This window comes from Idiotropiscis lumnitzeri, chromosome 2 (genome assembly GCF_059441095.1).
Source record: "Idiotropiscis lumnitzeri isolate Australia: NSW breed Sydney's pygmy pipehorse chromosome 2, RoL_Ilum_1.0, whole genome shotgun sequence".
Taxonomy (NCBI): Eukaryota; Metazoa; Chordata; class Actinopteri; order Syngnathiformes; family Syngnathidae; genus Idiotropiscis; species Idiotropiscis lumnitzeri.
The window spans coordinates 566242-589960 of NC_142392.1; the positions used below are offsets into that span (position 1 = coordinate 566242).

The window sequence follows — 23719 nt, forward strand, 5'->3', positions numbered from 1 at the left end:
AACTGAAATCAATAAATCACTGTAAAATAGGCCCTTTGTTTGCCGCTCATTTTAAAAAAGAAAACCTTTACCTTCAGCCAAGATTGAGAAGAGGAATAATAAATTATGCTAGAAATATGCATTTGTTATCTTAAAATATATATTGCATATTTAATATATGATACACTGGAAAAAATGGGGGTGTTTTTTTAGCCATCAAAAGAAAAATGTTTTCAAACAAGATCAGATAGCTTAATGCTAGCTTAGCATCGAAGCAACTTAAATGCACGACTGAACACGCACGGCAAAAACGTACCTTTTCTGCCTCTTCTACTTGCGCTTCTTCACGCTGCATTGCTTCGAGGGGAGCTCAGTGCTGCCCCCGGCATGTTGTGGCACAACGTGGTGGTACACTGAAGGCTGCCAATCTCCAAATTCCAATTTGCATGTTGACTGGAAAAAAAACATCAAAAAAATCATTCAAAAATCTACAATATAGTATTGATCTTTTTTTTTAGAATTAATTGGAAAAAATTAAGCGTGTAAAACCTTTATACCGTATTTTTTGTATAGATATTTCACGTAAATAGTTTGCTTTAATTCATTCATTTTTATTTTTTTTATTTCTGTTTAATTACAAGCAGTGATTTCCTAAAATACATGTGTACACATAGTTAATTATCAATATTACATCATCATCATTCTCATTAGAATTTTAGTACCGTACATGATGAAAATGGGTTTAATAAATAATGAATATATTTTATTTTCCAATATATTTATTTGATTCAAGTATAGTTTATCAATTTACTTCAATTTAAATATGATTATTTTTTACTAGTGACGAATAAACGACAAATCAAGAAATGATAAAGAGATCAAATCTACATAAAATGAATAAATACATTTAACTGACCAATAGAAGGGGATAAATCAGCTTCATTACTAAAGAAAATATTTCAAGGCGCCCGGTCATAATTGCGCGCATTATGACAAATCAAGCAACAAATATTTGTCCAACAAGTCGGCACGACTGCAATTGGCCACCAACGGATGACGAACAAGGAAAAAGGAAAACGTGCAGTTATGGTTGACATCCGTCCTCATCATCTTGCATCCCCCCCTCATTAATGAGGCACCCCGCAGAGGTCATGTCCACGGCTCACTCAAACGCCTCACCGGCTCCATCTCAGCCCGTCAAGCAATTACGAGCCATCATACCTGAAGGCCACACAGCACAACTGTGGAGCTCGGTATCATCAAGAAATGGCTTTTACCTTTACAGCCCCAAAAAAAAAAAAGAAAAACGAAAAATAAAGACTGCGGTACGTGGCGAGCTCACTTATTTGGAACACTATTTGTAAATAAACAACTTCCTGGTTGACTTAATCTCGCTTCAAATAGAAATGTATTGATTGCATTTTGTAAAAGTAATCATGGCCTCGCTAATAGTTTCGTGAGCCACTATTGTGGGTGTGTTGACTACTTTTAATATTTAGATATATAGAAATGTCAAATTATGTTTAGAAGACTCAGCAACTGCAAGTTTGTTTCAAGAAGGTTTTAAAGAAACACACAGCTTAAACAAAATAATGAAATATAATCAAGTGTTAAACGTAGTCTCAGAATTGTCCTCAGTTTTACTACAATAATATTAATATGAATAAAACCCATTTCTCCTCCAAATAATAACAACAACAGGTCATCAGGTCAGGAGGCCCCAATAAAATTTGGAAATTATAATTAGTGTAGAAAGTATTTTCTTTTCAGGCATGTTTGTTTGTTTATGTTTGTTTTTATAACGCAACTTAAACAAAATACTCAAATGTAAACACGTCTTACCTGCTTGCTTTGTTGAAGTAGTGCTTGTTCACATTTGATGAAATAAAAATTTAAAGACATTCCGTCATCTGAAGCATATTTTCCAATGGCTGAAGCGCTATTGGTATTTTGGCCATTAAAAAAAACAAAACAACAACAACAAAATAACTGAATAAATACGAAGTCACGCTCAATTCAACAACTAACTCACTCAATAACTAACTTACTACCAGGCCAGAAGAACATATAATTTGAGAAAAAAAAGGCCAAAGTCGACTCACGACGACGAGTTACAGGATCAACAACAAGAATAATAAGAGTGCAGGTGCGCAGCTCAGGTCGACACACCGGAAGTACAATCAACCAAGTCCAGCGCAGGTGCAACGTAACGTTGTCATAGAACGATGAATGCAACAAACTTACTTTACAACGCAACACCTAAATGTTTAATAGTCAAGAATTTAATTAAAGGCGCAATATAAACAAACCAAATGAATTGAAACACGAACATCACTCAGGTGTCACGTGAAGTTAGCCGCTAAGCGGGCACAATAAAGCGAAAGTGGCACTTCACAATAAAACAAGAAGCGGTGCAAAACAAAAGATAAACGCTCCAAAGGGAGCGCTGATACGTTTCATAAATGAAACTAAATACATTTTGACATGTTAGTACTTCCGCTGCATTCTGGGAGCGAATTATTGAAATCGAAATGATGTATTGTACTACACTGCCCTCTTGTGGACAAGGAGAGACAATAAAGAACCGTGTGCTGGCCACAAGTATGGGCGATACTGACTACAGTATATATTGACATGATATATGCTGAGTGTATCGTTTTAAAAAGCGTTTTTGAAGTTCCCCCAAAGTCGTCAGCACACATTAAAATAAAGAACTGAAAACAGTGCGTGCTAATTCCTTTATTTCATCACATTCTCACGTCAGCAAAAATGGCTCAGTCGACCACTAGAGGGAGGCAAAGGCTCATAAATCCAATCCAATTTCAGTTTGAGACAATATTGACATTAAATGCATTTTAAATGACGAAAAGTTAGAAGTTAGCCGTGTAAACATTTAGTAGCTGTTCCATTCAACAGTTGCCTTGACGCATGAAAGCCGCGTGAAATAATCGAGAACAAAGTCGTCAAGGTTGGCGTCAATCACCCGACCCGCGCGATGGACACACCCCTCAACCTGTCAATCACTTTCCTCGCGTGGCTCTCCGCGCGCATGCGTGTCCCCTCTGCGTGTCGACCTCGTGGGCGTGTGCCCGGAGTTGCACGGGAGCGCGCACGCGCCACCGCTCATGTGTACGCATCGTGACGTGCGCGTTCACGAGAGAAGCTAATTGCCGTCTGACTTGATCTTCCTCCTCCTCCTCATCGTCAGCGTGGAGGCTGCGACAGTGCGTGGACGCGGCGAGCATGCTGGCGGCCAAAGAAGAAGGCGGGAAATAATCTTTTTCTTTTTCTTTTTTAATTGAATTTGATTTTGGATGTGGTGACGTGCGTGCCGGAGGCGACATGTCAAACTCCAACAAGAGCAAAAAGGACAAAGAGATCCTTGCGGACTACGAGAGTCAGGTGAAAGGTAAGGCGGGAATCTTGCAGCAGACGGACACGCGCACGTGCACGCACATGGTGTGCATCGTGGGGAACGTCACGAGTTCATCCCGAGTGCTGCATGAAGCTTTAGGGGGGGGCGAGGCTGTTTGGGGTTCAGGGTCAAGGGGGTCGGGTGGGAATGAGTGGAAGTGTCATAATGTCATAATGTGTGTGTTAGTGTGTGTGTCGCATAAAGCCCCCCCCCCGCACCCCCCAGTGACAGGTGACCTTCCTTTTTGCCTATTCTACAACCCCCAAGGGCAATTCCATGCACGTAAAGATGCCAAATAAAAGAAATGAAAATATTTCCATTCATCATGTTCTCAGATGTGCTCTGTTCATCACCAATGTTTGCAGCTCCAAAACAGATGTGCTCTTTTTTTTTCTTCTTCTTTTTTTTTTTAAAGCCATTCTTTGTGTTGTGTGTTGGCGGGATGCCCTGCATTGAAATGACCGCTCACGTGAAATGAGAGGCGTCCCCCCCCCTCACAGAACATAAAGCGCTTGTAACTATGTGCCTCACAAGTCTGCCTCCCTGTGCCGCTCCGTGATTGGTGGAAAGCCGGAGGCGGCGCGTACGTATATTAGGCGCAGCAGGCCAGCCAGGTGGAGCAAAGTGCTGAGAGGAGCAAAAGAAAAGCCCTCGAGAATTTGCGAGCGCATCCTACTCGTGTGCTCCGGATGTGTCCAGCTGCTCGACGACACTGAAAGTGGCGCGCTGACATAAAAGACGGCGATTGCCAAGAAACAAGAAAGTGCACTCAACGAAACACACAAACGCTAAAGGCAGTGACTGGCACAGAGGACGACACAACAAGGCCAGCCATCTCCATCTCTTTTTTAAATGATTGCGTCGTCGTGTGTAGCTGGTGGCACACCTGAAAGCAATTGGTCACTCCCCCTCCAGCACTGATTGGCCGGCTGAGCTGCAGACGACGGCCACCAATCAATCCCCCCCCCCCCCATGGATGAATTTTCCGTGCAGTTTTGCATCACGAGTGACGTCGTCCAACCGAGTCGCTGGACAAGTGTCCAGAAATGTCAGAAGAGCGCAAGGCAAAAGTGAAAGGAGAAAAAAAAAAAAAATCAGCAGTAACACAGTTGCGTGACGCGCACACACTCCAGATTTCAAACGAGTGCGCCATTGTCATTCGACTTGGGCAGTGCGCTTGTTTTACTCGCGGGCAAAAAAGTAAGTCAGTGGATGGCGGGCTCTGTTGAGCGTGTGCTTGTCGTCATTGGTTTGTGCAAGTGAAGGGTGAGCGCTCGTAGTGGAGCACGTGACGCGACGTGACGCGACGTGGCGGGTCCGCTGTTGTACAATCTGAAGGCAATCGCGTTTGCAATGTGGGAGGAAGGCAGAGGACGCAAAGAAAAGCCACGGGGCGACCATGCGAGCGCCACACAGACTCGAACCCGGAACCTCCTGACTGCGAGACGGACGTGTGACGCACTAGGCGTCCGCATCAACGGCGACGGTCGCAGGAGCCAATCAATGGCGTGATGATTAGGCAGGTTGGTGCCCTAGTGTCCTTGGACCCGGTTGCCATGGTAACCCAGCCCTTTTTTTTTTTTTCTTCACTTCCTCCTCCTCCTCCAAGTTCACACGCGGAAGGTCGAGCGACGCAAATGTGGTGACCCGCCCACCTTCCGTTTGTACCTGTTCCAATTTGCAACCAAACGTTTTTATTTCCGCTCGGCTTCTGCGCACCTGTGACATATTTACTTGCTGCTCCTCCCACATTTCTCAACCGACTCAAAGTTTTCAGCTAAATTATGTTGCCGTTTCATCGCAACTTTTCAATCATCAAATGAGTCATAATCAACTTAGATTTGTGCATTTTTGAAGGGATGTCCTTTTTTTGGCGTCATTTCCTTGAATGTTTTTTATTTTTCATCTCCGAAAGCAAAATTTCGATCGTGAGTTGCAGCCCGACTCACGTGCAAATATTGTTCATGCTTAGGACTTAGCACGACTTACTGCCTCGCTGCGACCGTCTCGCCTAGATTCAAATGTCTGCGTTGTACTGCCCCCTGGTGGCGACGGTGCTCACACCAGAAGGAGCAGGAAAAAAACGGATTAACGACATTTCCCTCAGCCAGCCAATTAAACGTCATCTTCCGTCCATATTTCCCGACCGATTCCAACTTCAAGTCGGGCGTTCTCACGTTTCAACAAGTCGACAAATTCTTCGCGTGAAAAGAACACCAAACGAGATCAAGCCGAGCGGCGCCTTCAACGCTCTTCATTTCGCCTTTTGTGCCGAGTTGTCGGTGCTCAGAGCCGCCGCTTATCTAATTGCCCGTCTTCCGTATCGACGCGCCCAAAAAGCGACGCGCGAACGTGCAAACAGGCGTGACAATGTGATGCCTCGAGACGGAGCTTTTAAAGCCATTTGCCGCAAAACGCCGGCTCGCAACTCGCCAAAAGTGTTGGGAATTGAACTTCATAAAATATTGACGCAAAGCTCCCCAAAAAAGCAACGCATGAAAGATTGAAAAAGTGCATTTGAAGACTGCAAAGTGGTCACGCGCCACAAGACAAAAGTCACGTTTGCCGAGTGAGCCGACAGCGGGCGTCAAATTGGTCAAAAAAAAAAGAAACGGAATTTCTTTCAAATAATAAAATAAAAACGGTGGTCGAAGAGGCAAAGGCCGCTCACTCACTTTGGCGTGGCGCTCGCCAGACCTTCCTTAAAATCAAACAACGGACTGGTCGCCCGCCCATGTCAGGTCCCAAAAAGACAAACAAGCGTTCACACCGATGAGCAATTCCAAGTCTTCAATGACGTTTTTGAAATGGGAGGAAGCCCGAGTGGGCACATTCGAACCCCGACCCGAACGGGCAAACCACGAGGTCACCGTGTCGCCCCCCCCTCAAATTCATACTGGAGTCATTGCAAGAGAAAGACGGATGTAGCAGATCGCGTTCCCTCGCCATCACCTTCGCCGTCACATGGTTCACACAAAGACTGGTTGCCTTGGCAACAGGTATCCGACTGGAGAGGCTCCCTGAGGATTCAGTCTGTGCGAGCGAGCGGGCGGGAGGGAGGGAGGCTGATTGTGTATTCTGTCCTCGCCTCCCTGCTGTCGGAGACGGACGCAAGCCGAGCAGCCAAGCGTGGCGCCGGCGTTACGGCGCCAACTGGAGGATTGTGTAATGAGATTCACTCCAAGGTGACTCGTGAGATGGGCAGCGTCGATCACTAATTAAACGGATTAAAAAGATAAAGCAGCCGCGTCGCTTTGAATGACGTCGACGCCAAAAACTTTGGCATGACGAAGGTCACAAAATGGAGTTGAGAATTTTGAAGATGCTTTGGAATGCACAATATGAAAATGTGTGAAATCTTGAAAAATGGGCAATTTGGGAAACGCGATGAAGTCCGGAAGAACCAGAACGGTTGGAACGAGTCCAAAAAAGCGCAAGGATGATTTTGATTTTGAAATTGCAAATGTGGCAAACCGCCAAATGTGAATAACGGCTTCCAACATGTCTTGACGGCGTTCAATAGAAAGCGTGATGGTGAAAAAGGAGGACGTGAGCCCAAAAGGTTTCCCGACATGTCCTAGAAAGTGTGAATAAATGGAAGTTGGAATGCTTAGAATGGGAATGAAAACGTGACGGACGGAGGAGAAAAACGGTTGTCATGGAAACATGGAATTGCGGCGAAACGGTTGGCGGCGTGAGCGAACCCGAGCGCAAGTAAAGCGTGCGCGCCATCTTTTTGCCATTAGATGTGCGAGCCCAGCTGGTGGAGCAGCAGCGTTGTCTGGAGCAGCAGACGGAGATGCGCGTGCAGCTCCTCCAGGACCTGCAGGACTTCTTCCGCAAGAAGGCCGAGATCGAGACCGAGTACTCGCGCAACCTGGAGAAGCTGGCCGAGAGGTTCATGGCCAAGACGCGCAGCACCAAAGACCACCAGCAGTACAAGTAGCAAAACCGCCTGCAAACAATTTGGTGGGTTTTTCCCACGGCCAAAACCTATCGCGTCTGCTTCTTCTAGAAAGGACCAGAACCTTCTGTCACCGGTCAACTGCTGGTACCTGCTGCTCAACCAGGTGAGTGCAAGTGCTCAGGAGAAGTGAGAGAGGCCTCGCAAAGTGCAAAAATTGCAACAAAGACGCGCAAGAGTTGCACAAGGGACTCAGTTCTGCGCAGAAGATAAAGAATATACGCCGGTGACTGTTGCATTACCAAAAAGGGTGTGACGTCAATGCTAATTTCATGAGCTCGTCTTTGGAAATTTCCATTGTGAGCTAGCATTAAGCTAGCGGACGTTCCTCAAGGGCAACGTTTTGGGCTTTTTTTCTTTCTTTAAGACTTGTTTGACAGTGAACGTCATTTCAGGAGCTGACTTTCATCACGTCAAAAATTAGTTTTCCGAAATTCCCAAGCGGCAATGCTTCCAAAATGTCTGTGCAAGTTCTCTGCAAATGTGCCAGAAATTTCCCAACGTTTTTAAATTGTCCAAAAGGTTGCTTCTTGCAGTCTGGAGTGAAGTTTGCGGCGTGTGTGTTCAGGTGCGCCGGGAGAGCAAGGACCACGCCACGCTCAGCGACCTCTACTTGAACAACGTCATCAGCCGCCTCACGCACATCAGCGACGACTCGGCCCGCCTCCTCAAGAGGGTCAGATTGCCCTTTGTCATCATCGCCATCATCATCATCAAAACGGCGTCAACGGCGACGGGAACGTCAGCTGCTTTTGGTGTGCACGGTTCACACTGCACAGTAGTAAAAAATCAGGGTAAAAAAAGTACCAGAGTTCGGAAAAAAACTAAATATTTTGCACAGCAATTCATGAAAATTTGATGAAAGCACAACCAAAAATGACATTTTAGAAAGACTTTTGCATCCCAAAAAAACGTTTGAACTAAACTCGAAACTTTCTGTCCCGTTGTGGACTCAAAAGCGTTGGGCAGATCGTGATGCCTCTTGAATTATTAGCAACAAGACTCAAGATGTGCTCGGTTGAACGGCAAAGTCACGTGTTTTGGCCTTTTTTTTTTCTGACAAAAACGGGACAAGATTTAGACCGGAGAAATTGAAATACAACTGAACTCCGCTTCGCAAACGTACGGTACTCGATTTTAAAACACGTGAAAGACACACTTTGATTTCAGTGATTGTTTTGCTTTCCACTTGAGGGGACCCACAAACCAAAAAAAAAAAAAAAAAACACCCAAAAAGATTTAAGTTCAGATCATTCGCACAAAGTGGCAAATGTCGTGCGCAACGACATTTTGATTTTTGCTTTGTGAGACTTTGTGGGACTTCTGACTGGCAAGCACGCGAGCCACCTCGGTCTGAAAGTGAAAAGAACGTGCTTTGCCGCATTAAAAAAACATTTGGATGTTTTATTCAACTTGTGTGCTAAAGTGGGAACGCTCATTCTGCGTCGAGGGAAAGTCAAGTCACTTTTGTGGCGCTCTGCTGAGCTTAGTGGCTAATTAAACACGCGCACGCACGCACGCACGCTTCCTCGTCGCCCGCTTCAGCTCATCATCTTCATTATTAATCCATCCCGCGACTCTTCCACAAAAAACAAACCAAAAAAAAAAGACCCTCCCATGCTCGCCTCCATGGCAAATTCATGCCTTGCTCGCTGTGTTGTGTCCTCGTTTAGAGCAAGGAGATCATCTTCCAGCTTCAGGAGGATCTCATGAAGCTTCTCAATGAGCTCTACACCGTAAGTGTCAGCAAACACGCACGCGCACACGCCGACCTCAAGAGCGGAAGCTGGCGCCGTTCGGCCAAGAGGAGCCTCTTCTGGAAACACTTCAACTGTCAAGCGCTTTTTTTATGTCGTTGTCAAAAATGCTCAAATATGCTTGCGACATTTTGATTTTGTTTCTGGAAAAAAAAAACGTTTCTTTTTTTTTCTTGCCGTTTTCACACAATCAAGGTGATGAAGAGCTACCACATGTACCACGTGGAGACGCTCAACGCCGAGAGCAAGTTGCGCGAGGCCGAGCGGCAGGAGGGTCGAGCGAAGGGCGTGACGGGCGCGGCCGAGCCCGTGTTCGGCCTGCGCATCGAGGAACGCCACCAGAGGCGCAACGCCGCCCGCAAGATGGAGAAGATGCGTGAGAAGGTACGGGCGGACAGGAGATGCCGTGCCAAGTCGCCAGCAATTTCATTCTTTGCTTCGGCTTCCTTCAGAGGAAGGCAAAATATTCGGAGAACAAAGTGAAGACGCTGAAAGCGCGCAACGAGTACCTGCTGACTCTGGAGGCCACCAACGCGTCCGTCTTCAAGTACTACATACACGACCTGCCCGACATCATCGACGTGAGTTCACTTTATCCGCCACAGACGCAAACACGGCCACACACTTTGTACATACGCTGACTTCAAAAGGGAAGGAAGAAAAGAAGGACGCAAGGTGGGGTGAATGCTGGGTTGCTATGAAAGAAAAGGAAGAAGGAGAGACGGACAATATGGATAGAAGGAAGGTGGAAGGATGTTTTGAAAGGATGCAAGGAAGGCACAGAATGATGGTGTAAGCATGGAAGGACGGAAGAAAGGAAAGTAGGGGGGGCAGGAAGCAAAAGAAGGAATGACAGAAAGATGGAAGGCCGGCAGGAAGCAAGAATGAAAGGAGACTGAAGGAAGGAAAGAAGTCAAGAGGAAAATGCAAGCATACGAGGATAGTCTGAAAAGGAAGGAAGGATGGCAGTAAGGAAGCAGAGAGGACACAGGCTACCGGGCGGGTGACAAAAAAATGTACTGGCGCTCACAAGGAAGGACGCAAAAAAAGAACTTTTGGGCTTGTGCTGCGTGCAAATGTTGCCACGTGTGTGTCAGTGCTGTGACTTAGGGTACCACTCCAGTCTGAGCCGGGCGCTGAGGACGTACCTGTCGGCCGAACTCAGCCTGGAGGCGTCCAGGCGCGCCGGTCTGGAGGTCCTGGAAGGCGCCGTGGAGGGTCTAGACCCCGCCCGCGACCGCCAACGTCTGCTGGGCCTCTACCCGACCGCCTTCTGCCCGCCGCCGCGCTTCAGCTTCCAGGCCCACATGGGCGACACGGTCGGTGCCGTCGGATCACGTTGAGCCATCCGAGCTGAGCTGGTCACGTGACGTTTGCGGTTGGACTCCTGCCAGGTGTGCCAGATCGCCTCCCAGCCGCAGGTACAGGCAGAACTCACCCTACGCCTCACGCAGCTGCAGACCCGCCTGGCGTCGCTGAAACTAGAGAACGAAGAGGTCAGAAAGGTCGCCCCCAAAGTCATTGCTTAGTTCCACTGCAGTCTTGTCAGTCGGTGGAGCGAATGAGCGTGAACAAAAAGTTCTTCAAACCTTCGTGGACGGATGTGCAGCATTCCCGGGTTTGGTCCGCAGGTGAAGAAGACGTGGGGCGCGACGCTGACCACCCTTCAGGACATGACGGTGCTGGACGACTACGACGTCTCGCAGAGCTTCACCCACAGTCCCTCGTCCGAGTCGGTCAAGTCCAGCGTGTCGGACGGCTACCTGAACAAACCCAGCTTGGCCAAGAGGCGAGCCAACCAGCAGGAGACGGAACTCTTCTACTTCACCGTAAGACCAACCTTGCGATCGCCACCAGAGCACAAACAGACGCGCAGATTCTGTCTTTTGGTCTTCCAGAAATTCCGCGAGTACCTTGAGGGGAGCAACCTGGTCTCCAAGCTTCAAGCCAAACATGACATCCTCAAGAAAGCCATAGCAGAAGGTGAAACTTCTTAATCCAAATCCCCGATGTGCATCTTCAGCTTCTTATACATGTATGCTCTTTGACCTCACCAGTAAGACAATTCAAATTTTCTGGTGGTCCGTTTTTTTCGTTCTACTAAGTGCGCCAAAATCTCTGGAAAAAGACCGTACCAGTAGACAGATATTTATGTTATCGAATCAACCCCTTTCCTTTCGCAAAAAAAGTCCGTTTGGGGTTCGACGTCGTCATTGTTTAATGACCGCCGTACTCTGATTTTTCCTGGTTTGTGTCTGGCAGGCTACAAAGCTGAGCTGCTCACCACCAGGTAAGATTCTCACGCCTCATCAGTCATTCACCGAGTTGACGCAAGTTCAATGAAAGTGAAATGTTACGTTTCAGTCGCGGGCGGAAGAACTCACACAGCAAGCATCAGGTAGTGTGCAACGCCAAAGTGAATCACTTACTGACCGATTTATCTTCTGAGGAAATGTAACACAACCGTGTTGACAGGACTCAACCAAAGCCATACCTCTGCTGGTGGAGAGCTGCATCCGCTTCATCAACCTGCACGGTAAGTGGAAGCCAGAGCAAGATTTTCCAGCGACTCCAAGATACTGTGGCACATATCAGGAAAGTCAAGTTCCCGACTCAAGTTGAAGTAAGCGCCGGAAAAGCATCAGGATAGAAGACAGGATCAAATGCCGATGTCAAGGGGGGGGCAAAGCCGAGTTGCATTCAAGGTGCGGTTTAACCGTACGTGAGCGTGTAGAAAGAAGTCTGAAGTCGACATTTGAACATTTGTACAGAGGTAGCGACTCGCATTTCTGCAGGTTGAGCAATCCAGAGTTGTAAAGTCTGAATAGGGAATGCCCGGGAACGGAGGTCTGAGGTCCTGTTCCTCGAGGTCCGCTGTCCTGCCGGTTTTCCATCTCACTCCGCTTATTCAAAGGATCAGGATCGTTGTCCAGCTTCTGCAGACCTCGCTGATGATCTGATGCTCTGAATCAGGTATGTTGCGGCAGGGACAGATGGAAAATTCCCAGAGGAACAGGATCAAAGACCCCCTGCTCTCTAACCGAGACTGATTTGGAATAGTGTAAACGCTCAATCGTCTTTTCTCACTCCACAGGTCTCCAACATCAAGGCATATTTCGGGTGTCCGGTTCTCAGGTGGAGGTCAACGACATCAAGAACTCCTTTGAGAGAGGTGAGCGCTAATTGACTCAGCGGGAGGCGTTCAGATAGCACTGAGCCAGGACACTGCGGCTTTTGACATACGGTCCAGGTGACGACCCGCTGATTGACGAGGAAAGCAACCATGACATCAACTCGGTGGCCGGCGTCTTGAAGTTGTACTTCCGCGGCCTGGAGAACCCGCTCTTCCCCAGCGACAGGTTCAACGACCTCATCGCCTGCGTCCGTAAGTGTCACTCTACATTCTGGCGCAACCAGACGACTGGAACTGGCTGGTGTTTCGAGACCAAATTTGACTTCAGAAACTCCACCACGAGAACACAATCTCAGTTCACGTGCTCACCTCGCACTGAAAGTTAAAAAAACATCCATTGTCTCATGCGTTTCTCCTCACTCGGTCGATGAACGTTACATCACCAAAGCCAGAAAACAGGTGAGCCGTGACGGTCGTGACCTGAGCCCGAAGGCACACTGAGGTCATTTTCACTCTGCAGCAAGTGGCAGTACAAAGTAAAATGGCCGCCCCGCCCCGCCCCTTGAGATGGATTCTACTTAATTCCTATTCTAGAAACACGATGTTACTCAGAATGTAGACCACTGAACCCACATCAAACGTAGCACAAAATCTCTCTTGGTGAGCAGGAATGGAGAACCTCTACGAGCGAGCCCAGTGCATCCAAAAGATCCTTCTGGGGGTCCCAAGGGCCACGCTAGTGGTGATGCGCTACCTCTTTGCTTTCCTCAACCAGTAAGTGGCACTTCCTGTCAGCTGCTTCCTGTCCAAGCGCATCTTTTCAATCAGGTTTGGTCCTCCAGCCTGTCCAAGTACAGTGACGAGAACATGATGGACGCCGGCAACCTGGCCATCGTTTTCGGGCCGACCCTGCTGCCCACCCCAGACTCTCTGGACCAGGTGGCCTGCCAAGCGCACGTCAATGAGGTGGTCAAGACGGTCATCCTGCACCAGGACAACATCTTCCCCGACGCCAAGGAGCTGCCGGGACCGCTCTACGAGACCTGCATGACGGGCGAGCAGTACTGGTGAGAGGCCTCACGACCTTCATTTGAATTCGTTGACGGCCACCTGTGACTCGTTTGCCTTAGTTGGCAAGCGGGATGCAAACGGGGGAAGGGGGTGGAGGTGATTTCCCGTACATTTCTATGGGACGTTAAGATGGGGGATCTTGAAAATATTCCAAAGTGGAAACAAGAAAGGTGATATAGTCGTATAAAACAGTTAAGGAACCTTACGAGCAAAACCTTGTAGTCGTTCCCACGCTGTTGTGATTGCGTCAAATTATCCCGTACATGTGCGTGTCTTTTTTTTTTAAAAAGGACCTCTACTTTTCCTCTACTTCCGACAGCGAAAGTCCATTCAGCGAGCCGGGAGCTCTAGAAGAGGCCGAGCCGGACGCCGGCACAGAGACACAGACCAGCGACGAGGGTACGCGGGGCTCTGTTGCCATAGCAACTGCAGCCATGGCAACATCCCTCCCTCCTCCTCCAATTTTTTTCTCTCTCTCTCTGCATGTGAATGAAAAGACTTGAACGCGGTCTCCTTTGCAGAGGGCGAGGCAGTGGAGGCGGTGGCGAGGTTCGACTACGTGGGCCGCTCGGGTCGCGAGCTGTCCTTCAAGAAGGGGGCCACGCTGCTGCTCTACCAGCGCGCCTCGCAGGACTGGTGGGAAGGGCGCCACAACGGCAACCGTGGCCTCGTTCCGCATCAGTACATCGTGGTGAAGGACAGGCGAGTGCCAGGCAAACGGCGAGGCGGCGCCAACGCGAGGTCGCCGTCGCTCATCGCTCGCTTTGTCTGACCAGTCCAGTCAAGTCGCACATAAAGAGACGTCTGTCCTCGTGACACGGCGGTCAAGTTACCGTGGCAACCTGCATTTTGCATTCATTTCCACAGAAGAAATATTCAACTGAGCAGAATCGACGCCCCGCTCAACCGTCAACTGTCAATCAAGAACCACTCAAAGTCCCGGAAAAATGCTGACACATAACGCGGCGGGAAATAAACGCACGTGACACGGTGGCTGTCAGAACAAGGAATCAAAACACCCACATCAAACTGAACCAATAATCATAATTCCAGGGGTCATTAACCTCCAAAACGAAACATGTTGGCTGCCAAGTCAGACCTATTCCTTGCGCTTCTTCCTTTCTAACCATGACACGCATGCTTTTGCAGCGGACAACGAGGCACTCCCGTACAGCCACAGCAGTGCAAAGCCTTGACCCACAAGAATCCAGACCAATAAATATTGCTTGTTTGACCGACTCGCACCTCTGGCGAAATGGCACATTTACTTTATCGGATTGGCCGAGCAGCCTCAGTGGATTCTGATGAACTCCCTCCTCACTAATTCCCAACGATCACTTCATTGACGGTTGTCCTGTCGTGTGCCTTTGCTTAGGGCTGACGCAATGTCAGACACGTTGAGCCAAAAGGCTGACAGTGACGGCGGGAGCAGCAGCACCGAGGACAAGAGGTCCACCCGAGACCTGTGCTCGCCCACCGACATTCGACCGCCTGAGTCATACCACAGGTAATTTCAAGCTTGGTCTGAGCCCAGAAACAGTTGAGAATTTGTTGACTGAAAATAGGGGAGCGGGGGGGGCATCTCGCGAAGACCCACTATTCACAATGCCGAGACCAGCCATGCGGCTTTAAGTTTATATAGTACGGTAACGGCACACAGACGCCACAAGGTGGTAGTAAAGGACCACTTTTCTCTATGTGAAGCTCCTCAACTCACTTCAACACCAAGTTACCACCAGACAGCACGAAAAATCGTACGTATTTGTGAATTCACAAGTTCTTCACGTTTCAGTTTTTGTTTGGTGTGCCAGGAACGCTGTTGAAGTGAGCTCACAAAGGAATGGAGAGAGAATGATTCCTAATGTGCCATTTCTAAACGGATTCAAATCAGGAACATTTTCTTTCATGATTATTATTTTGTATTTCGTATTTGAATGCCACTTGATCGAGTCCAAGTCGTGACAAACAATGCCATCCAATTGCGGCAGTCACAGGAGGAAGCGGACGGAGGGTTTATTCCGCCGTCCACTCGGCCGCACGACCGACTGCCACGGCAACGGGGCGGTGATGGAGCGCGGTTCGCCCCCAGTGACGGGTCACTTCAGTCCCCGGGACCTGCTGCTGGGGCGCAGCCAGGGCCCGACACCGCCGCCGGACAGCCCTGAACGCCGGCGCCGCTCGGCCGTCGGCGCCATGATTCTCGGCCGACGCGACTCGCTACGGAGGGCCGAGGACACGCCCGTTCGCCGGCACGGCTTCGACTCTCATCGCTCCAGGGCGGCTGACCCCGGCGCTCTGGCTCAGGTACGCGACTGGGAGTGTCCTAAAAACTGAAGCCCCTTTCACGCTGCCTTTTAGACCAATTGGCAAGTCGGAAACGATACGCTAGATGGGCCACAACATTTGAAGATGACGCCTAGATTATTTTTTTTTGAACAAAAAATGTAATGACCTGGTGGGAAAATGCCTGTTGAATCGGCAGCCTAAACGGGGCACGTCCAAATCGAACACGCTCCCTGATTTTATATCCCCAACGCAGGACATCGAGGAGACAGTGAGCGTGGCCCTGGGGGACTTCCGGCTGCTGGAGCGTCAGGGCCGCAGGCCGGCGCCTGACGTGGTCCTGGACACCCTGGAGCAGGTGAAGAACGGCCCCCCGGCCCCCTGTTCCTCCGAGTCGCCGAGTCCCCACAGCACACCCAGCACGCCGGGCACCCCCGGCACCCCGGGGACCCCCGGCACCCCGAGCCCCCTCGGGCCCCTTAGTCCCGTCAGCCCTCTGCCGGGACCCCCTCCCAGGCCGGCCAACCCGTCCCCGGATGCGCTGGGCTCCTTCAAGCCGGTTGCGGCCGCTCGGACGGGGGTCCCGCTCAGGCCCCCCGCCCTGAGGCCTAAACCTGCCGTGCCGCCCAAGAGCAGCACGCCGCCTCTACCCCCGCCGCCGCTCGACAAATCCTGCACCATGTGAGCCAAACTGGGCCGACGGCACGTAGGCCAGTGGAGGAGAACAGGGTATCGCCAAACAATGTGAGGGTAGAAACTCGGACGAGTGAGGGTTTGAATTGCGCTCGCACATCTGATAGAAGATGAGAACAATTGTAATAAGAATCAGAAGCAGAGAACGCAATGATTGCGTGTGAATGCTGAAGAGCTGAACTGCGGTAGAATTACGTGAAATGTAGAATGTGAGAAGTAGAAAACTGTAAATTGCTGATTTCGGTGCTAGCTCGACTCGCATCTTCAAACGACGTTCCCCATTGAAAGTGTCGAGGCACCGCCGTCGTCATGATGACAACTGCTCAAATGAGGTCCGTTAATGAGGACATGACGTGTATTTCTGTACTCTTTGGATCATGAATATTTAGTAAGTATGACAACGTCAAGAAAAGAGGAACCTGAACGAGCTGAACAAATTCAAGTTTTCAAGAAACAAACATTTGCAACGGTTCTGCGTTCCGTCGAGAACTTTTTCTTAGTAACGCTTTCCAATTTGTCATGAATAAGAAGTGGCAACGTTTTGAACAATAGTTGAATAAGTAGAGAATATCCAATGAGTCCAATTTGCACGATGGGATTTTGTTTTTTTTTTTGGGTGGGGTGGGAATTGGGAGATCTGGAACCTTTTTTTAGGGCGCCAAATCACCCGTGAATGCTCTTCAGCATTCACCCGGTGCTCATGCTGATATTTGTGTGTCGTCAGGTTGCTGTATTCTCTTCTTGTTGTACAAAAGCATTTAGCAGGCGTGCTAATCCATAAGAGACCTAACGAGTAGTTCTAGTCAAGTGAATGTCGGACTGTGCCGTGTCTTGGCAGGGCCATGATGCTCTCTCTTCTTTCTTTTTTTTTCTACTCAGTTCTGCTGCTAAAACCGACAGAGACGAATACAAACGTCCAGCTAATGACTTAATGAACGACTGTTCATCTATCGAATGTTACTTAGGAACTTTTAAGAGCCTTCTTCTTTATGGGGTCGGAGGGGGACGTTCATACAGGGTGCCACGCGTGGAGGGTGTGTGTGTCTGAGCGCACGCATGTGTGTGTGCGTGTGCGTGCACTGCTTGCCTTGGCCTCGTAGGCGCAGATCTACGAAAATAATGACAGACGATAGATTCTTAATGCCTGGCTTGAGTGGCCGAACACGCAAGTGCAAGTTGGAAACCAAGCATGCCACTTTCTTGATGCGTGTGTGTGTGTGTGTGTGCGCACGTGTTAACAGGTTTACCTGCTTGCAACACTAAAGCTTCTCAAACTTAAACAGGGGTCCCAGGACCCCCCCCCCGGGGTTGTGCAATAATAGATGATAAATAATAATGCACATTCATTTTAGATTTATTTGGATTTTCAGATTGGGACGATTAAAAGCGCGGCGGTAATTGTGAACTTTCTTTTCAAACAAATGGCCTTTCATTACAGAAATAAAGTTTACATTTTCAAAAACTAAAGATTTATTTTTGGGGCGGGGATTTGTTTTTTGAAAACAGAAAAAAATCCACAAATTGACACTTAACAGACAAGAACAAAAATGTTCCATTTTGAAACCCCCCCCCCTGTGTGTGTGGGGGGGGGGTCCCCTGGCCCCAAAGAGTTTGAGAAGCTCTGCACTAAACTCACAAGTTAACCTTAAACTCACAGGAAGTGAACAGGGTGGGGCTCCGTTCGGGAAACGCCCCCCAACAAAACACTTGAACAGCACAGCGAATGTGAGAGCGAGAGAATGTGGAAGTGCCTTTTTTCATGTTTTTTTGGGGTTTGGGGTCCAGAAGTTGGACCACACACACGCATGTCCAGAAGGAAGCGCTGCAGCACTCTGAATGAAAGAAATCCTTCAAACCTTTGCCTGAGTTCACACATTAACCCATTGTAACTTTTTTGCACATCGGATACCGTTTGGACCTGCACGTACTCGGCATGTAGCATCATCACATGGTGCTGAGGGGGAGGGGGGAGGGGGGTTGTGAAAAGAGAAAAAATGTTTTTGTCTTTTGGTGTTGACGTGTTTGAAACCCGAGCTTCCGTCACGTGAGCTCATATAGCCAAAATGGATCGTATCAATGTGTCGTATTTATATTACAAATAAATGACAACTCGAGACCACAGCAAGCCAACTCCTTTTATTTGTTTCGGGTTTTTTAAAGCACTTTTGTGAAGACTCATCTGGAGACAACAGGCACAACGAGAACTCGCCTAACAAGCCAAACCTTTCGTGCAGAAAAAAATGTGTCTGAACAGCTCGCGGCTCACAAGTACTTTTTGTCCGAATGAAACTCCTCAACTTGCTTAAACAAAGTTCTTTGAGCTCAAGGCGGCAACAAGCATTGCAGCTTCGGTTTCTCCCAAAATCTGAGAATGCTGAACGACCAGGAGTCGTCTTGAAGAGGCTTCAAGTTCGTCATCGAGTATTTCCGATCTTTATGGAAGGAAACCAACCAAATTAAAAGGCAGATGAAATTCTTCAAATCAAAGTCAAGCAAGCGGCATCCCATTTAGACAGTGCTTCTCAATTATTTTCTGTCACGACCCCCCCCCCTCTAGCAGGAAGAAAACAATTTGCGCCCCCCCACCCACCACCGTCTCTTCGCCGCAACTATAAATAATATCATTTTGGTTGCAAAACAAAAGTTAACACTCGCTGCGCACAATTATTGATATAGCGCATTTCACAACAGCCGTAATCATGCAAGGACACGCGAGAGGTTTTGCGAGGAGGGCAGTTTTTTTTTTGTCAAGTATAATTTTGTATTTCTATAAATGAAAATGCAATTTTAAACCCCAATTTTCTTTTACATTTTGTATATAGATGTTTGATAAATATATAAAACGTCCCTCAGCAAAGCCAAATTGATCACAAATAGAATTTGAAGAACTATTATTGTGTAGATCTCAAAACTCTGTGGTGCAAATATTGATGAGATGATAAATATCTACGATACGTTTGACATCGAACCGCTTTGCCGTTTCTGTGTTCCGGTCTGAGAGCGGCTGCTAAATTGCTAACGTAGCTGTCGTCTAATTTTAGGTTTCGAACGCAAGACAGCTGGGCGCCTAGCATTCAGGTAGCGGCGAAAGAAATTAGACTAACGGGACAACCCGTTTTTTTTTTTTTTTTAATCAATACGGCGTGAACTAGGGCCGCAAAGCTTTGACGATCTCAAAATGGCGTTGTCTGAGATTCCAATTACGGTCCCAAAAAAACCGCACGACGACGGAAAAAAAGCAGGTTCCCCAGGTTAGCTGGCACCGCCACTATTTGAGAAACACTGCATTTGGGTGATCTGGGCTCACCCCTTGGAGCCCGGTTTGAGGGTGGCGAAAGGTTTGGAGTTGCGCAGCGAGCCGCAGATCTCCTGCAGGAAGGCCACCACGTTGAGGTCCCGGTCGGACTTGCGGCCGTCCAGGATGACCACAAGGGTGAAGTGCGGCTCGGGCCGGGCCAGGTAGTAGGTGCTCTGGACCTTGTCGTCGTAGAAGTGAACCACCTTGTCGGGCGCGTTGAGCTCGGCGGCGCGGTCGCTCATCATCATGACCACGTTGGGCCAGTGCGTGAGCGGGCGCTCGCCCGACGGCAGCGACACCACGGCGGGGAACTGCTCCACGCCCTTGGGGGCCTCGCGGTACGAGCGCGGGTGGTGGTAGCCGTGGCCCTGGAAGCTTTCCGAGCCGCGGTTGTCGAAGACCAGCGACACGCTGGCGGCGTCGTGCTTGCGGATGAACGAGCAGATCTTGCCGTGGTAGTCGGGAGTGGCGCGGGCGGTCAGGGCGCGCATGTCGGCCGGCGTGGTCTGACGGCCCAACGCCTCGTGGAAGTAGAAGCTGAACTTGGCCAGGAGGGCCGCCTGGAAGCGCTGCAGCCAGACGTACAGGTGCGGCGGCTGAACGCTTTTCTGGGACTGGACTCCGAAGAGAAGCTTGCGGGTCTCCTTCTGGCGCTGGAAGAGCTGCCCCCACGCCGTCAGCTTGGCGGCGGCGCCGTGCAGGCTGAGCAGCGCCGGCAGGAAGCGCCACTCCGATACCTGTGCCTGGCAGCGCAGCAGCTGCGTCACCACGTCCACCTCCATCTGGAAGCTCTCCTCCACGCGGCCCAGGATGGGGTGGTGGAACCTGCGGTACATCCTCAATTTAGCGCCGTGCAAGCCAGCGGGGTCCTCCACACAAAGACTCGCATTCCTGACTGGGTTTTGTTTTAGTTTTTTTAGCCAATTTGTTGTTCCTGGTAGCACGCAGGGGTCGGGGATGGTTTATTCACACGCAGGACGTCACCTTGTTGGTGATCCCAGGAGAGAAGACGCTTCGTCCGTTCAGCACTTTTGCTTTGGTTTCCCCCCCCCCCCTTTTACTGCGTCATTTATCATCTTGCCGCAATTAGCGCTTCTATAAAAAGCACGAAGAGTGAAAGCCCTCAGTGAGGCTGTTGGGAAAGCCTCCTCCACCGAATCAGAGGAACATTTTAGCGGCTTGACAAAGGCTCCTTTTCAACCAAGATAATGGCAACGATGACTGATGGATTGGCATCAGCACTGACTTTGTTACGCGCTCACTCACACGCGTGTTACAATCTCAATGTTGAGTCACAAAATTCATCTTGTCTGCTTTGTTACTTGATTTTTTTTTTCATTTCTTCAGACAAACGGAGGTTCTTTTTTACCTGATCTCAATGTTAACCGATGAATAGCTTTGTGAGTTGCTGGTTTTGCATTATAAAAAATAGCCCAGAAAGATTTGTTGAAATTCTTGACAGCTAATGTCCAAGTAATATGCAAGAGCATGTAAAAAACGATAAACCTCTACTTACAGATGAATCTTTTGAAATGTCATGATTTTTAATTATGTTTTAAACTTTTTTTGTAAGTGTTTCTGCTCTTATGCCACAGTTCAAAGATTTTTGGGGGTTAAGAATGCAGATGTTCCTCCAGAACACATGAAATTAAGTGTGGAGTTGCCCAAGGTTCAATTTAGGGTCCGATACTTTTTCATCTAGACACGCTTTCACTTTTGGACGTTCTCAGGTTGCACAGTCAAACAGATGGAACAAGACTGTACATCATCATGTTTTTAAGTGCTTTATGAAGAAATGGGATTGATTGATTCATTCTTTTTTTTTTTTTTTAAATTGCATTCAAATCAAAGCACATTTCGATGCATTTGGGGGGGTTTCTGAAAGCCTCCCCTTGGAAATTGACCGTCAATGCCCCGCCCCCAGTATGACCACCTTTCTCTGACTCACTTGGAGCTGTACTTGTGCATGACTGCGTCCAGCGCGGCCACCAGCGCCTCGCCGTTGACGTTCTTCTGTCCGGCCAGCGCGTGCATCTTCTCGTAGAGGTCGGCCATGTCCACGCGGGCCTGCGCGAAGTGGCAGAGCTGCTCGGCCAGGTGGCACACGAGCTCCTCCAGGTTCGCCAATGACGAGCCCGGCTGCTGCCCGTGCCGCCCCGACGTCACCACCTTGCGCAGCTCGTTGTGCAGGGACGTGTAGATGGTGCGTGTGGAGTCTTTGCGGCTGAAGAACGACTGACCTCCTGCAGGGGGGCAAAAAAATAAATAAAGACAGGGCAAGACAAACTAGTGTTGTGCTACTGCGCCCCCTGGTGGATACAAAACAACCCAGCAGCAGATTTAATTTCACAACGAAAAAGTTCTTATTAGGCCAACATCACGAAGTTGCACAAAACTAGACTAGAGCGTGTGAACACTTAAGAGTTTAAATGCTGCGGAAATATTTCAAGAGTACGAATATGACTTGAAGATTGAAATATATTGTCTGCATGAGCTGAACATTTGAAATATGTTTAAAGATAAAGAACTTTTGTTGTTGAATGTCACATTTATTTTTTGGTGTGTGTGTGGGAAATGTGGGAAATGTGGAATTTGGGGGGAAAGTGGTCATTTTTGGAATGTGGAAAGTCATTCCTTATACGTCGCGGATATAGTAAATATATACTGAATTTTGATGAAGTGTGGTATTTGGTTACCTAAATGTCCTGAATTCTGTCAATGTGTGGACTGTATTGGGAGGTTTGGGTGGGTAGAGAAATGTGCAAGGAGCAGAACTGGAAAAGGTGGGAATAATTCAAACTAACGTGCTTCAAAGCAAACTAACAGATGTGCTTGTCAGCAATTGTGGCAGGTTGTGGCTGAAGGCCATATCAATAAAGATGGTTTGTATTGTAGTGTTTTGCATTGAAGGCAGCTTTAGTCTTGTACCCATTTTCTGTCCCAGGAAGGTCATGTTGTGGTAAGCCTTCTCGGCGGCGGCGAGATGAGCCAAGGCGGCCAGCAGCGCCGTCCACACGGCGCCGGAGCTCCGGCTGCTGTTGTCTTTCTCCTTCTCCACGTAGTCCTTGGCGCGGTCGAAGGAGAACATGCCGAGCTGCGCGAAGAAGCTCTCCAGGGTGGCCTGCTCGCGAGGCACCGGCCGCAGCAGCAGCAGCAGCAGCTCCTCCTGCCCCGCCGCCGCCGTCGTCGTCGTCGCCGCCGCCGCCGTCGCCGTCGTCGTCGCCGTCGTCGTCGCCGCCATGGCGGCCTAGCTCGCAGCTAACAAGCTAATGCAGCAAAGTCACGCTTTTGCAAGTATCGCTCATAAAACGCCATTACGTCCGCGACAGTACTCACTTGGAAGTAATTGCTCACTACTATAGTGAATAGACGGACCTAAAATAAAGTTCAAAATACTTGGGGAAGGCTAAATGAAGAGACGTGGTCAACAAATCGACGCCATTTTGTTTGGACGAAAATAATACGGCGAGTCTGAAGGGACGATTCACCGGAAATGGAAGATGTTAAATTGATATTCAGTTCAATAAAATGGGAAATATTTGACATAAAAAGGGAAACAATACATCAAAGATAAATACTTTGGTTATTATTAATATATGTGATTTGCGTATATTGGTAAGAAACGCAAGAAACCGATTCAATTTTGTATGGCAGAAGACAAATGAACATTTGTCCATTGAAAATCTGTGCGATTGGTTTGTACATAACCTTCCAAATGGATTTAAAATGCTTTAACCAACATTTTCAGCATGATGTAGTTCATGAATGCACACACCCGCTCTCCACTGGCTTCCAGTCATAAATTTTAACAGATGCCGCTGCAGCTGATAAATGAATCGATGGTTAATGTAGGCCAACATTCACAGAAGTCGGAGCCACGATTGACAAACTGATAAGGGAGCAAACAACTCATGTTTTTAAGAACCTCACTTAGAAAACAAGATAAAGAATCTCTCTCACGGTGTGGCTGATTTTGCGACGCCTCCGATTAAAATTCCTCTCTGTGTAATCCATGTGTGAAATCAATGTGTTTCATAATGTCGAACTAATGTTCACTTGGATTTTGCTTATCAGATTTTTTTTTTTGCCCATTTGATTTTTTTCAGTCATTCCTTCTTGGAAAGGC

The 23719-nt window shown here is 48.5% G+C and overlaps 2 protein-coding genes across 3 annotated transcripts; one reads left to right on the plus strand and one right to left on the minus strand.

Annotated features, from left to right (window-relative positions):
• Positions 1 to 3091: 3091 nt before the first annotated feature.
• LOC148341045 (SLIT-ROBO Rho GTPase-activating protein 1-like) lies at positions 3092 to 18249 on the plus strand. 2 transcript variants are annotated; one of them, XM_088287747.1, is made up of 23 exons: positions 3093 to 3388; positions 7141 to 7336; positions 7410 to 7464; positions 7927 to 8034; positions 9032 to 9094; positions 9311 to 9499; positions 9568 to 9696; positions 10213 to 10434; positions 10510 to 10611; positions 10747 to 10944; positions 11014 to 11098; positions 11378 to 11405; positions 11480 to 11513; positions 11591 to 11651; positions 12210 to 12287; positions 12366 to 12500; positions 12917 to 13022; positions 13091 to 13315; positions 13639 to 13718; positions 13841 to 14021; positions 14695 to 14826; positions 15308 to 15623; positions 15859 to 18249. In XM_088287747.1, exons 1-23 carry the CDS (start codon positions 3322 to 3324, stop codon positions 16285 to 16287), a joined length of 3219 nt encoding a protein of 1072 aa, XP_088143873.1. In that variant the 5' UTR covers positions 3093 to 3321; the 3' UTR covers positions 16288 to 18249. The 2 variants fall into 2 exon arrangements, with proteins under 2 accessions (XP_088143871.1, XP_088143873.1); XM_088287745.1 differs by having other exon boundaries at positions 3092 to 3388; positions 10747 to 11098.
• Positions 18250 to 18416: 167 nt separating this feature from the next.
• On the minus strand, positions 18417 to 23051 carry kics2 (KICSTOR subunit 2). Its single transcript, XM_088287751.1, has 4 exons — positions 22522 to 23051; positions 21542 to 21836; positions 19603 to 20418; positions 18417 to 18727 (listed from the first exon to the last, which is right to left on the minus strand). Exons 1-4 carry the CDS (start codon positions 22832 to 22834, stop codon positions 18598 to 18600), a joined length of 1554 nt encoding a protein of 517 aa, XP_088143877.1. The 5' UTR covers positions 22835 to 23051; the 3' UTR covers positions 18417 to 18597.
• Positions 23052 to 23719: the final 668 nt, after the last annotated feature.